Source organism: Pseudorca crassidens, chromosome 10 (assembly GCF_039906515.1).
Source record: "Pseudorca crassidens isolate mPseCra1 chromosome 10, mPseCra1.hap1, whole genome shotgun sequence".
Taxonomy (NCBI): domain Eukaryota; kingdom Metazoa; phylum Chordata; class Mammalia; order Artiodactyla; family Delphinidae; genus Pseudorca; species Pseudorca crassidens.
Window position 1 is genome coordinate 102,544,561 of NC_090305.1, and position 14,899 is coordinate 102,559,459.

The 14,899-nt window shown below is 44.0% G+C and overlaps 1 protein-coding gene across 3 annotated transcripts in view; it reads left to right on the top strand.

The window, feature by feature from the left end:
- Window positions 1-14,899, top strand: part of MKRN2 (makorin ring finger protein 2) — a 29,472-nt gene that overhangs the window by 11,370 nt on the left and 3,203 nt on the right. For 2 of the 3 annotated variants that reach the window (XM_067755511.1, XM_067755510.1), the window contains exons 2-6: window positions 2,604-2,732; window positions 3,672-3,853; window positions 4,987-5,291; window positions 6,186-6,400; window positions 8,514-8,624. In XM_067755511.1, coding sequence (XP_067611612.1) covers window positions 2,611-2,732; window positions 3,672-3,853; window positions 4,987-5,291; window positions 6,186-6,400; window positions 8,514-8,624 — 935 coding nt within the window. In that variant the 5' untranslated portion in view covers window positions 2,604-2,610. Of the gene's footprint in view, window positions 1-2,603; window positions 2,733-2,794; window positions 3,503-3,671; window positions 3,854-4,986; window positions 5,292-6,185; window positions 6,401-8,513; window positions 8,625-14,899 lie in introns of those variants that run through there. The other variant, XM_067755512.1, reaches the window with a different exon arrangement.

Genomic DNA, 14,899 nt, shown 5'->3' on the forward strand with positions numbered 1-14,899 from the left:
TGACTTATTTCACTTACTGTAGTGTGTTTGCATCTCATCCTTGTAGCATGTATCATTATTCCTTCCTTTTTATTGCCAAATAATATCCCGTTGTATGGATACATCACATTTTGTTTATCCGTTCACCAGTTGATGGAATTGTCAGTTTTCACTTTTTGACTATTATGAATAATGTTGCTATGAACATTCATGTATTATACACGTATTTGTGTGAACATATGTTTTCATTTCTCTTGGGTAAACACCTAGGACTGGAATTGTTGAGTCATATGGTAAATTTATGTTTAAGTTTTTAAGAAACCACCAAATCATTTTCCAGACCCAGGCCCCCTACCCTTATTTTTTTCCATGACGCTTCGTTGGTAAAGAGATCTGGCCCACCTTCTGCCTCTTCTTTTGTATTTATCTGGTTGCTTCCTCATGAGGTCTCCTAGCTTGTTCCCAATCCCCTGTATTTCCTATAAACTAGAAGTTAGATCTGAAGTTTTGTTGGATTCAAGTTAAATGTTTTTGACTAGGATACATGGCAGGTTATGTTGTATACTTCATTCATATTGGGTAACATCAGCAGACATGTAATGTTTGAGGTTTTTTGTTTTTCCATGTAGATACTGGGTCCAGCATCATTTGTTGAATTACCTTGACACGTTTATCAAAAGTTAATTGATCGTGCATGTGTGATTCTATTGACAAGCTTTTTTTTTTTTTTTTTTTTTTTTTTGCTGTACGCGGGCCTCTCACTGTTGTGGCCTCTCCGGTTGCGGAGCACAGGCTCCAGACGCACAGGCTCAGCGGCCATGGCTCACGTGCGCAGCCGCTCCACGGTATGTGGGATCTTCCCGGACCGGGGCACGAACCCGTGTCCCCTGCATCGGCAGGCGGACTCTCAACCACTGCGCCACCAGGGAAGCCCCCGTTATCCTTTTTAAATATAGCAGTGTGTATATGTCAGTCCCAAACTCCCTAACTATTCCTTCCCTCCACCCTTCCCCCCTGGTAACCATAAGTTCGTTCTCTAAGTCTGTGAGTTGTTTTGTTTTGTAAATACGTTCATTTGTATCATTTCTTTTTAGATTCCACATATAAGCCATATCATGTGATATTTCTCTTTCCCTGTCTGACTTTACTTCACTCATTGTGACAATCTCTAGGTCCATCCATGTTGCTGCAAATGGCATTATTTCATTCTTTTTTATGGCTGAGTAATGTTCCATTGTATATATGTACCACATCTTCTTAATCCATTCCTCTGTCGATGAACATTCAGGTCGTTTCCGTGTCTTGGCTATTGTAAACAGTGCTGCAGCGAACACTGGGGTGCATGTATCCTTTCGGACCATGTTTTTCTCTAGATATATGCCCAGGAGTGGGATTGCAGGGTCATATGGTAGCTGTGTTTTTAGTTTTTTTAAGGAACCTCCATGCTGTTCTCCATTAGTGGCTGCACAAATTTACATTCCTACCTACAGTGCAAGAGGGTTCCCTTCTCTCCACACCCTCTCAAGCATTTATTGTTTGTGGATTTTTTGATGATAGCCTGTCATAGCTGGTTTTAAAGTCCTTGTCTGCTGAGTCCATCATCTGTCATTCCTGTTAATTGACTAATTTTTCTCCTGGCTATGGGTCACATTTTCCTGCTTTTTGGTATGTCTAGTAATTTTTGATTGGATGCCAAACATTGTGAGTATTTTTGAGCATTTGGATTTTTTGGTCTTCCTTCAAAGAATGTTAAAGTTTGTTTTAGTTGACAGTAAGTTATTTGCTATCAGCTAGATCGTTTTGAAGCTTGTTTTTTTTTTTAAAAAAAAAAAGGTTTATTAGGGCAGGTCTAAAATCTCTTTATTTGGGGACTTGTTTACCCTTAATGCCAAGGCATGTCCCTCTACAGTTTCCTCTGAGTATTCAGCCAGGCCTCTCTGCTCTGGCTGGACAGAACTAGAATGCCTCCCAGTTGTTCTTTCAGGGCCAGAATTGGACAACTTAGTGGAACATTCTTATATGTGTCTCCTGGTGCTCCACTATCTTTTTTGAGCCTCACCACAGTTTATAGTAGAGTAGGCAGTGTAATTTTTGTTTTATAGGTAAAGGTAGGAAGGCCCAGGGAAGTTGGTTTTGTGACTTGCTTACATGTGGCACAGCTAGATCTTGAGCCCAGGTCTCTGACTCCTTTCCAACCATACCCTTTAAAATCCATGAGAACAGAGCAGTCTTTCATTGTGCATTTTCTCAATCATGAGGCTCACATTTTACGTATGTGGCCTATCTTAAATCAAGAGGATATATCTTAAGACAAATGCATGGGATCATTTTTCTTCCAGAAAAGCTGTCATTGAAATAGATGTGGTGAATCTAAAATCACTGTCTTGGGCTTCCCTGGTGGTGCAGTGGTTGAGAGTCCACCTGCCGATGCAGGGGACACGGGTGCGTGCCCCAGTCCGGGAAGATCCCACATGCCACAGAGCGGCTAGGCCCGTGAGCCATGGCCGCTGAGCCTCCGTGTCCGGAGCCTGTGCTCCACAACAGGAGAGGCCACAACAGTGAGAGGCCCGCGTACCGCAACAACAACAACAACAAAAGTTTTATGCCTCTGCTTGTCTCATCAGGTATTTTATGCATGGTGTGTGTCGGGAAGGAAACCAGTGCCTGTTCTCACATGACTTGGCAAACAGCAAGCCATCTACCATCTGCAAATACTACCAGAAGGGCTGTTGCGCCTACGGAACTCGTTGCAGGCAAGCACCCGCTTCTATCGCCAGCTGTTACACTGAGTTCATTACCTTCACGGATTTAAATCCTGGGTCTTGATGATGGGAAAACTTTAGTTTAAAAGTAATGTTACAAAAATAATTTTGAAACCTCAAATTTAGTACCATAAAAATTTTAATTTTTCAGAGTCACTTTTCATGTCTATTCTTATGAGTCTATAGTTATAAATTTGCCCTCAGAGTATACATAAGATTTTCTATCTTGCCTTTTTTAACATGTCATAAGCTCCTTCCAGTGCTGCTACTTTATGTCTTACCTGTAATTTTATAATTCTTCATAATGTTGACGTACCATCATTTTATTAACTATCCCTGTATTAGATACTTAAGGGGCTTCCAGTTTTTTGCTATGAGTGCAATGAACATTTATGAGCATGTAGAATCATCATTTTTTACTAACATCTGTAGGCAAGTTTTGTAACTTCTAGACAGGAGAAAATTCCAAAACCTGTTCCTGTGCTGTTGTAGTGAAGGGCTGATCTGCTTTCCTGGGCTGCAGAGCTCCCTTCAGTCCTTCCTCTGTGCTGCCTGGGATGTGGGAAGTTGGCCCACTCAGCCCTCCCCCTGCCAGTGGGCGCCCCCAAGAGACAGTCCAGGAGAAGCCAGTCAGTCAGCATCTCCGGAACCGTCGGGCTCTCTTTGTGTGGTCTGGGCAGTGCATCTGTCCCACCCAAGTCCCACAGGACACTTAAGTGGAGGTGATAGACAGCAGTGTACTACTCACTCTGAATTGCCAGGTAATTCTTACTAATTGATAAGACTTTTATCAGTTAAAATACAGGGAACGATTGTCTCATTGTCCCCATCTACAGATGGAGCAGAAGGGGGGATGTTCCAGGTCTGGGGAATGCGGGAGGCATGTGCATGTGGTGTGTCCGTAATGCATCTGCTGTGTGTTTTGTTCAGGTACGATCACACGAGGCCCTCTGCTGCAGCTGGTGGGGCCATGGGCACTGTTCCCCACGGGGTGCCCTCCCTGGGTTTCCACAGTCCTCACCCTCCTTCCGACCTCACTGCATCAATCGTGAAAACTAACTTACACGAGCCCGGGAAACGTGAAAAGAGGACATTGGTACTTAGAGACCGAAGTGAGTGAGCAGAATCCTTCTGTTGCCTTTTTGAACAGCACTCTTGCTTTCCTTGGCCTTCTCTTGTCAAGGGGGCTCCTAACCTCACACCCAGAACAGTCCTGAGAACAGGCTACATCTGGCTGCAGAGTGTTCAGATGATGCATTAGGCCTCGTGTCCGTGGTGGAGCAGAGCGCCAGGTTTGCCTGGCAAAACATTTTTGTCACCATGTAACTGTCATCTGCATAGCGTGGTTGCCCAACTCTGAGAAGCACCAAGCTGTTCATTTCAAAGCTACATGTTTTGTTGAAGAGCACGTTTCACTGTTTGTCTTCTTGGTCAGTTCATAGTCTTAGTTCTTAGGCTGAGCCAGTTCCACCTTTGGAAATAGAATAGCATGTTCAGGTTTGGGGAGTGATCTGTACCCTGGAGCAGGGTTTGTGTGGGTAGAAGGCTACAAATCGTAGTTGTTTTTATTGGCTGGTCCTCACCAGGTGAAGGGGTTTCTACTTCTGGAAATTGTTCAGCATAAGATAGGCAGATCCCATCCTAAGCAAACAATAAATCCATTGCGTCAGATATATCCCCTCGGAAAATGTTAGAAGCATGATGGGTAGGCAGCAGCTCCCGTGTGAGAAGCGGGTGGGTGGCCGAAGGACAGTTTGACTCTGGCCTCAGGACCCAGAGACTTGCTCCAGATTTTCATTCTCCTTCACTTTAAAAACATTGGTAACTTTACTGGTAAAAAGGAAACCACTGTATTCTATTGACCTTATTCTGAATTCCTTTTGACTTATACTTTGTTTTTTTTTAAATTTTTTTTTAAGTGTAACTGGTCCATGTGTTGAGATTTCCATACTTGGCATTTTTAAAAAGGAACTTTAGTGTTATTTTATATAAATATATCATGGTCTGCTTTGCTATTTCCCTATGTTGCCAATTATGTTTTTTTGTTTTTTTATTATGATTCTAAGTAATATCACTCTGAACATTTTTTATTTTTCCCCTCTTGGCCTGTTTTTTTCCATACATCCCAAGAGTGAAATTCCCAAAGTCAGGGTTAATTTGTCAGGTTTTGACTGATTGCTTACCAGAAAGGTTGGGCCAGTTTTCATATGTGTGTGTGTGTGTGTGCTGTGTGTTTTATTTTAAGATCTCTCTGGCATGGCTGAAGAAAAGACTTGCCCAAGTGTGGTGAGTAATCCCGGAGGCTGCAGCGACCTGCAGAACAGCCCGGAGCTGAAGCCGCTTTCCTACCTAGAAGCGATCAGGAGTGGTCTCGACAGCTTGGAAGCTAGCAGTTCCTACAGCAGCGAACAGCAGCTGTGCCCCTACGCAGCTGCCGGGGAGTGCCGATTTGGGGATGCTTGTGTCTACCTGCATGGGGAAGTGTGTGAAATCTGTAGGTTACAAGTCCTGCACCCCTTCGACCCAGAGCAAAGGAAAGCTCACGAGAAGGTACAGTTGCAAGCCTTTACGGGAACTCTTTTTAAGGAATTTGAAGTGCACTAAGTGACAGAATCGGTATTTCTGTAAGCATCTTTCTGCCAGTAATACCTGCATTGTGTCCCTGGCCAGCCAGGCCGAGTTCTGGAGAATTTGAGGAGTTCGGTGTCGGAAGGGACCTTGCAGGTCATTAGGCTCCCGTGTTTGTGCGGGCTTCTGCTCAGCACAGAGCTGTGGAGGTTGTCTGAACCCTCTGCCGTCCCCCGGGGGGTGTTCAGGTGAGCACGGGTTAGCGCTTCCCTCCTCCCCAGGGACATGACATCCCGGCGCTGTGCTGTGGGTTTGGCTCATGTGTGCATCCACTGTGCGAGGGCCTGGGTCCTAGGTCCTTTGCATTGATTCTGGTGCCTGATGCGTGGTGCTGCGCAGGGGACATGCTCTGTTCACCTGCCTCCTGAGTGTGAAGGGATTCGTTCAGTAACTGGTTCGCGTAGGAAGAAGTGATGCTGCTGACCTCTGACCCTGGCCTGTCAGCCTGATGTTTTAGATTAAGGGTTATTTGGCATTAACGGTGTTGGTGTTGGGAATGGCGGTACCCAGAGGGGCAAGGAGACCAGGGTCCCAGTCTTTGGGACCTCCTTGACCCCACAGTGGCCCTCTAATCTTCTTGGGCCTCTGGTCTCGGCTTTAAATTGGAAGTGACCATGGAGCAGTGCCGACAGGCAGGGGGCGACCCAGTGGTGGTCTTGAGAGAGCTTTGTGTCCCGAATGCAGGCCTGCCTGAAGCAGCCACAGTCCCCGTTCCTTCCCGATCCTGGTTGTACTGTGTGGCTGGCAGTCATTCTGGGCTCTCACCACTCCCCAGCCCAGAACCAAAGGTTTCCTTCCCCCCTCCCTGTACTTCAGATCTGCATGTCAACATTCGAACACGAGATGGAGAAGGCCTTTGCCTTCCAGGCGAGTCAGGACAAAGTGTGCAGCATCTGCATGGAGGTCATCCTCGAGAAAGCGTCAGCCTCAGAGCGGAGGTTCGGGATCCTTTCCAACTGCAACCACACGTATTGCCTGTCCTGCATCCGGCAGTGGAGGTGTGCCAAGCAGTTTGAGAACCCAATCATCAAGTAAGTGCAGCAGGGGTCTTACCTACAGAATCTGGGAGAAGGTTTGATGGGGGATTTTCTTCCATCCACAGGGAAGCCTTCCCTTGTCCTCCACAGGTGAGTGGTGAGTCCTTGAGCAAGGACTTGAGCAAGTCGCAGACCCTCCCTGAGCCCAACTGTCTTTTCCTTTAAAAAGGAAGGTGACAATTCCTGCCAAGCATTTAGGGTGTTGTGGGGACACTCAGCAGGGATCCTCTGTGTGAGAAGGCCCATTTGCCTCTGGCACAGTTACTGGTGGTCCGCCCGTAGGCCGATTGCCTTTTTTTCTTTAATCTGTAACGTAGGGCTTATTTGAGGACTAAATGGAATAGTGCATGTAACACATTTCACATAATGTCTGATACATGGGATGTACTCAGTGAGCCAACACAGGGTTTTATCCCTCAGTCTTATTGAGAGATAACTAACACATAACATCATAGGATTCTTAAATTCCGCAGTGGGGTGGGAGAAAAGCTAAGTCATAGTGAGAAGTTACCGTGTGCTGTGTACTGTCAGAAACTTCACGCACATTAAGTCGTAATTCTCTCAGAGACCCTCTGATCATCATTCTCATTTTATGTATAGGGAAACTCAGGTATGGTGAGGTCAAGTAACTTGCCTGAAGTCACACATTCGTGTGGTAAAATAACAGCTTTATTGAGATAAAAATGTACAACTCAGGGCTTCCCTGGTGGCGCAATGGTTGAGAGTCCGCCTGCCGATGCAGGGGACATGGGTGCGTGCCCTGGTCTGGGAAGATCCCACATGCCGCGGAGCAGCTGGGCCCGTGAGCCATGGCCGCTGAGCCTGCATGTCCGGAGCCTGTGCTCCGCGACGGGAGAGGCCACAACAGTGAGAGGCCTGTGTACCACAAAAAAAAAAAAAAAAAAGTACAATTCAGGGTTTTTTTTTAATATATGTATATTCTTAGTTGTGCAGCTGTCGTTACTATAGTCTAATTTTAGAACATTTTCATCATCTTAAAAAGAAACCTCTACCTACAGTCACTGCCTATTCATCCCTCTTTCCAGCCCCTGGCAACCACTAATCTCCTCTTTCTCTATGAATTTACCTGTTCTGGACATTTCATATAAATGGAATCATACAACATTGTGGCCTTTGTGTCTGGCTTCTTTCACTCAGCATGTTTTCAGAGTTCACCCATATTGTAGCATGGATCAGCAGTCCATTCTTTTTTTTTTTTTTTGCGGTACGCAGGCCTCTCACTGTTGTGGCCTCTCTCATCGCGGAGCACAGGCTCCGGACATGCAGGCTCAGCGGCCATGGCTCACGGGCCCAGCTGCTCCGCGGCATGTGGGGTCTTCCCGGACCAGGGCATGAACCTGTGTCCCCTGCATCGGCAGGCGGACTCTCAACCACTGTGCCACCAGGGAAGCCCCTCCATTCTTTTTTAGTGACTATAAATAATATTCCATTGTATGGCTAGACCACATTTTGTTTATGCATTCATCAGTTGATGGACATTTGGGTTGTTTCCACCTTTTGGCTATTATGGCTAGTGTGCCTATGAACATTTGTTTATTTGTTTGAATACTATTTTCAGAACTTTTGGGTATACCCTTAGGAGTGGAGTTGCTGGGCATATGGGAACTCTGTGTTTAACATTTTGAGAAACTGCCAGACTGCCATCCATAGTGGCTGGACCATTTTACATCCCCATCAGCAACATAGGAGGATTCCAGTTTCTCCGTATTCTTGCCAGCACTTAGTTGGTCTTGATTTCTGATGTTAGCCATCCTTGCAGGTGTGAAGTGATACCTTAGTGTGGTTTTGATTTGCATTTCCCTGATAACTAATGGTACTGAACATCTTTTTCTGTGCTTATTGGCCATTTTGGAGAAATGCCTACTCAAATCCTTTCCCCATTTTAAAATTAGGTTGTCTTTTTTATTGTTGAGAAGAACATGTTTCAATAGTAAATTAGGTTAGAGGATTGCGTTTGTACCTTTTAGAATTCCGGGGTGGGAAAAACACCTGGAGCGGTCATGCATTTGAGCACAAGGTTTAGTGGTGGAGTGTGCACAGGATTTGTAACTGAATCTCTCCCTTACTAACCTCATTCTTACTTCAGGTCTTGTCCAGAGTGCCGTGTGATATCAGAGTTTGTAATTCCAAGTGTGTACTGGGTAGAAGATCAGAATAAAAAGAACGAGTTGATTGAAGCTTTCAAACAGGGAATGGGGTAAGTGCTCTGCGCTCAAGCGTGATCTGGTGCGGGCCTGGCTCTTGTTTCCATCTTTGCTTCATGCAGGGCCTCCCCTGTGGGGAGGCCACTCAGTGTCTTTTCTCTCGGGCAGCATGCTGGGCTCTGGGGACACAGATATGAGCAAGCAAGGCTGTGGTGAAGTGGACTTGCTTAACAAGGTTTTTAAGCTGAGCGGTGTCCCTTAGAAATCCTGCTTGTAGTGCTAAGATAGCCTTTTTATCTCTGATCATTCGTTCAGCAAATAGAGATGAAAGATCTGTCTGATAGGCCTTTTCTAGTTGCTGGAGATACAGTATTAAACAAACTAGACAAAAATCCCGCCCTCACACAGTTCACATTCTACTGAAGGAAAAAAATAAGAATAATAAACAAACAAGAAAATACGAAGATGTTTATTATATGGTGGGGCTAAGGAGTGAAATAAGCCTGGGAATGGGGATAGGAAATGAGGGGATTGCAGTTTCCATGCTGGAGCCCAGAGGACACGTCAGTAAGGCGACCTGTGAGCAGAGATCTCGAGGAGGCAAGGCGGCGAGCCATGTCCATGTGACTGAGAAGAGCGCTCAAGAGGGACGGGGCTGTCACTGCAGAGAAAGCTCTGAGGCTGGAGCGTGTCTGCCTTGTTCGGAACAGCAAGGCGGAGCTACAGGAGAGAAGCAGGTGGGGAGAACACTGGAGACGAGGACAGGGGGAGTGGGGTGAATTGTGTCGGGCTCTGTACATCATTGGATAGACTAGCTTTTTTATTCTGGCTGAGGTGGGCAGCCGTCATACGATTTTGACCAGAGGAGTGACATGATCTGATATATTCTGAAAGGATCACTGTGGCTGAACCACTGAGAATATATTCAAAGAGGCGGCAAAAGTGGAAATGGGGAGACCAGTCAGGCTGTTACAACAGTCCAGGCGAGATGTGGCAGTGGCTTGGACCAGGGTAGGAGGCATGGAGGTGATGGGAAGTGGTCAGATTCTGGACCTGTTTAGAAGAACTGGGATGGATTTGCTGATGCGCTGAATACGGCGGAGGATTCAGATTTCACTTCCAGTGTTACCACTTGTCATTTCTTTGCTGCACTTCTATCTTTGTTGGCCAGTTTCCTCTTTCAGTTATCTGTTTTTGTAAAATGTCTTGTGGATGTATCACTGGGCAACAAGGAGGCAACACAGCTCCACTGAATAACAGATGCACAGTGACCAGTCACCGACAGACTTGGGAGGAGAGTTAAGATGGTCAGTCACTGACCATGGCGCACATGTGCTGTTCGTATGGTGGTTTGGACTGAAGAGCTGACAGTGTGTGCTTCACATGGTCACTCACAGTTGTGTGTTGTGGTGACAGAAATTTGAACCGTGTTGCTGGGGGACCAGTGGCACTTAACGAAACCATGGTGGATTCATTTCCTGTGTCTGCTGTAACATTACCACAGACTGGGTGCTCAAAACACCAGACATCTGTTCTTTCACACTTGTGGAGGCTGGAAGTCCAAAATCCAGGTGTGGGCAAGGGTGGCTCCTCCTGGAGGCTCTGAGGGAGAATTTGTTCCAGGCCCCTCTCCTGGCTTCTGGGCGCAGCATAACTCCAGTCTCTGCCTTTGTCTGCTCTGTGTCTCTCTCTCCCCTCTGACTCGTGTAAGGGTCTCTCTGTAAGACCCTCCCATTAATCCAGGATGATCTCATCTTGAGATCCTTAACTCCATCAGCAAAGATCCTTTCTCCAAATAGAGTCACATTCACAGGTAGCAGGGCTTAGGATTTTGAGCTGTCTTTTGGGGGCCGCTATTCAACTCACCGTACATGGTGTATCAGTCTGTTCCAGATTAACAACAGACTGGGTGGCTTATAAACAGCAGGCATTTATTTCTCACAGTTCTGGAGGCTGGGAAGTCCAAGATCAAGGTGCCAGCGTGGTCGGGTTCTAGTGAGGGCCAGCATCCTCTCACTGCGTCCTCACATGGTGGAAGGGGTGAAGGAGCTCACCGGCTCTCTTATAAGAACACTAATGCCATTCGTGAGGGCTCCACCCTCATGACTTAATCACCTGTCTCCTAATTCTATCCCACTGGACATTAGGATTTCAGTATATGAATTTTAGGGGGATCCAAACATTCAGACCATAGCACATGATCAGAACCTTGCAAAGCAAGGGCTGCCTGTTTACCCCGGTTGTTCTGTGCCCCTGCTGATGGATACCTCTGCTGTTTCTGCTGTGTTAGCTATTTTGAATATTGTTTAGAATTCCATTTTAACTTGCATCTTTTTAGCTTATCTCTTTTTTTTTAATGGTTTTTTCTTGGGATTACAATATACTCCTAATATTTTAGTCAGAATTAATGTTCCTGCTGCCTTATATAATATGCAGTTACTTCCTCATTACCATCTTTGTGCTACAGATATAATGCATATCATACATTAGAACTGCACAAGGTAATAATTTTTTATTATTTAGGTATAATTGACAAATAAAATTATGAAATACTTCAAAGTGTACATCATGGTAATTTGATATACATTGTGAAAGGAGTCCCCCATCTAGCTAATTAACACATCCATTGCCTCACAATTTTTTTTTCTACCGTCTTAGCAAATTTCAGTTGTACAATAGTGTTGTCAACCAGAGTCACTGTGTTTTATCTTTATTCATCTTAATAGGTGATAGTTTGCACCCTTTCACCAACCTCTCCCTATTTTCCCTGCACCCTTGCCTCTTGCAACCACTTTTCTACTTTTTCTATGAGTTTTTTTTTTTAGATTCCCACATAAAAGTGATGCCGTCCAGTATTTGTCTTTCTCTGACTTATTTCACTTAGCATAATGCCCTCAAGGTCCATCCATGTTGTCACAAGTGGCAGGATTTCCTTCTTTCTCGTGGCTGAATAATATTCCATTGTGTGTGTGTGTGTGTGTGTGTGTGTGTATATACACACAGACACATACCACATATTCTTTATCCATTCATCTGTTAAACAACTTGTTTTCATATCTTGGATATCGTGAATAATGCTGCAGTGAACATGGGGGTGCAGGTATCTCTTCTAACAGGTGTGAGGTGATATCTAATTGTGGTTTTGATTTGCATTTCCCTGGTGATTAGTGAGATTGAGCATCTTTTTATGTGCCTGATGGCCATTTGTGTGTCTTCTTTGAAAAACTATCTCTTCAGTTCCTCTGCCCATTAAATCTGATTGGGTTTTTTTTTGCTACTGAGTTGTATGAGTTCTTTGTATATTTTGGATATTCACCCCTTATCAGATCTGTGACTTGCACATATTTTCTCCCATTCAGTAGGTTGTCTTTTCATTTTGTGATGGTTTCCTTTGTTCTGCAGAAGCTTTTTAGTTTCATGTGGTCCCTCTTGTTTATTTTTGCTTTTGTTGCCTTTGCTCTCAGTGTTAAATCCAAAAAATCATCTCCAAGACAGATGTCAGGGAGCTTGTTGCCTATGCTTTCATGTCTTATATTCAAGCCTTTAATCCACTTTGAGTTAATTTTTATGTGTGATACAAGATTGTGGTCCAGTTTCATACTTTTGCATGTGGCTGTCCAGTTTTCCCAGCACCATTTTTTGAAGAGACTGTCCTTTCCTCATTGCATATTCTTGGCTCCTTTGTTGTAAATTAATTGACCATATATGAACAGGTTTATTTATAGGCTTTCTATGGTGTTCTATTGATCTGTGTGTCTGGTTCAGTACCATACTGTTTTGATCACTATAGCTTTGTAAACTAATTTGAAATCAGGAAATGCGGTGCCTCCAGCTTTGTTCTTCTTAGGATTGCTTTAGCTGTTCAGGACTTTGTGGGTCTGTACAAATTTTAGGATTGTTTTTTCTATTTCTGTGAAAAATGCCATTGGAATTTTGGTAGAGATTGCTTGCTTTGGGTGGTATGGACATTTTAACAGAATTCTTCTAATCCGTATGCATGGAGTATCTTCCCATTTATGTGTTGTCTTTGATTTCATTCATCAGTGTCTTGCAGTTTTCAAGTGTATGACTCTTTAACCTCCTTGGTGTTTCTAGGTATTTTATTCTTTTTAATGCAGTTGTAAATGGTATTGTTTTCTTAATTTCTCTTTCTGATGATACTTCATTGGTAGTATATGAAAAAACAACTGATTTTTGTATATTGATTTTGTATCCTGCAACTTTACTGTAATGTATGGGATGTAATACTGACATGCATTAGAACCTCACAAGGTAATAATAACTTTTGCCTTAAAACTTGTCAGATATATAATATTTCCAATGCTCTGTCATTTGGTATATAATTCCTTCCAGTTGATACAGTTGCCCTTCAGCCTCAAGAACTGCCTTTAACATTTTTGCTGATCTGCTGGTGATGAGTTTGAAGGTTTTCTTTTTATCAGAAATAGGGTTTTTTTCCCCCCATTCTTGAAGGATATTTTCATTGAATTTATTGGTCTAATTGGTCTTATTCACATGTTTGCCGCCTCTTTCAGTGAGTAAAATTCTGAGATAATAGTTTGGGGTTTTCCCCTCTCTTCTTTCAGCACTTTGCAAATGTCGTTCCACTGTATAATCTGGCCTCTGTAGTTTCTGATAAGAAGTCATGTGTGATTCAGATTGTAGTATGTCATTTTTCTGGGTCTTTATCCTGGTTTTCAGCAGTTTGATACTTTGCCTAGGAGTGATTTTTTTCATATTTTACTGCTTGGTTTTCTCTGAATTTGTAAGTTTATATTATTCACCAGATTTAGAGAAAGTCTGGCCATTGTTTCATCACATTTTTTACTACACTGCTTTTCTTCTGGGATTCTAATTACAGGTGATAGACTTTTTTATATTGTCCTATAAGTTTCAGGCTCTGTTCTTTTTTTTCCTCCAGTCTTTTTTCCTCTCTGCACATGTTCTTGAACACATGTATAGTAGCTAATTTGAAATCCTCGTTATCTTGAAGTTAGACTCTGTTGATTGTCCTTTAAGAATGGGTCACATTTTACTGATTCTTCATTGAGTTGAGTCATTTTGGATTGTAACCTAGACACTGTAAATCTGACCTTGTAGAGACTCTGGATTCTGTTAGGTTCATTTATAAAACGTTAATGTTTTTGTTTTAATAGGCAGAGAAATTGTTTCGACTCAAACTCTTGGGCAGCAGTTCAAATCTCAGTTCAGTTTTTTTATCCTTAGCTGAGTTGCCTTGAGCCTGCTGCATTGATGTGTGGGTTAGGGACTGGCCTGGGATTTGGGAGGACTTAGTATGCAGTATTTGGATGGGTCCCTCTCCAGGCCCTTTTCTTTGGGGGACTGTTTCCTCTCTTGCAGTGGATGATTTCCACCAACTCTTTTTGTTCTTCAGGCCAGAAAGACTTGATTTTTCCACTTGAGTTTTAGCCACCCCACGTAGATACTTGCCTGGAGCCTGCTCTAGGTTAAGTGCTATTTTTTCTTAAAAAGATAACTCCGTCTCTTGCCATTCCATTCTTCCAGGTGTCTAATCTCTTGAAGAATCCTACTTTTGTTCACTCTCCAGTGCCTTCAGGTCTTTTAAGAATGTCTGTATTTCTAGTTCATCTGCAGGAAGGGTACTAAAAGCGAAACTGTGTATTACCTTTTTAAATAGTTCCTTTAAGTTGCATATTGATTACTAAAGGCTTGATATCTTCTTGTTTTACCATTTTTACCTCCTGCGATGTTCTTGTGTGTCCACCAGAGGGCAGGAGTGGCAAGGCAGAGGGGTCCAGCCTGCAGAAAGGCGCTCTGCTGCAGTTCTCCGAAAAGTCACGTTATTGCTGTTTGGGTCTTCCTGGCCTTGCTTTCTGTTGATGACAGTGTTTTCATGCATTCCACAGACATTTACTGAGCTGCAGGCCAGGTTCCCTCAAGCTAAACACCAATGTGGGATATAGAGTAAAAATCAGTAAGAAATTTCATGGGAAATTACAGAAGGACAATTATGATGCAGGTTATCTGGTGACAGATTCATCATGAGAGGCCGGAGCCAGATGTCACAATAGAGAAGGCACTGGGATCCACCTGGGAGTGTCAGGGAAAGCAGGATGGGAATGGGACCCTGAGCCCTGAAGCATGAATAGTCCGTGTGTTGGGGTTGGGGGCTGGGATGGCAGATGGGATGACATGGATGCAGAATGGTGCAGATTGTGTTTGGGGAGCAGTGGGCGTGGTCCCTGGGGGTTGAAAGAAGTGTATCGAAGGATGTGGGACCTACAGGGACACAGGCACAAGTCTGAAGGGGCCTTGAGTGGTCTTTAAGAACAGGACGACAAGGGAC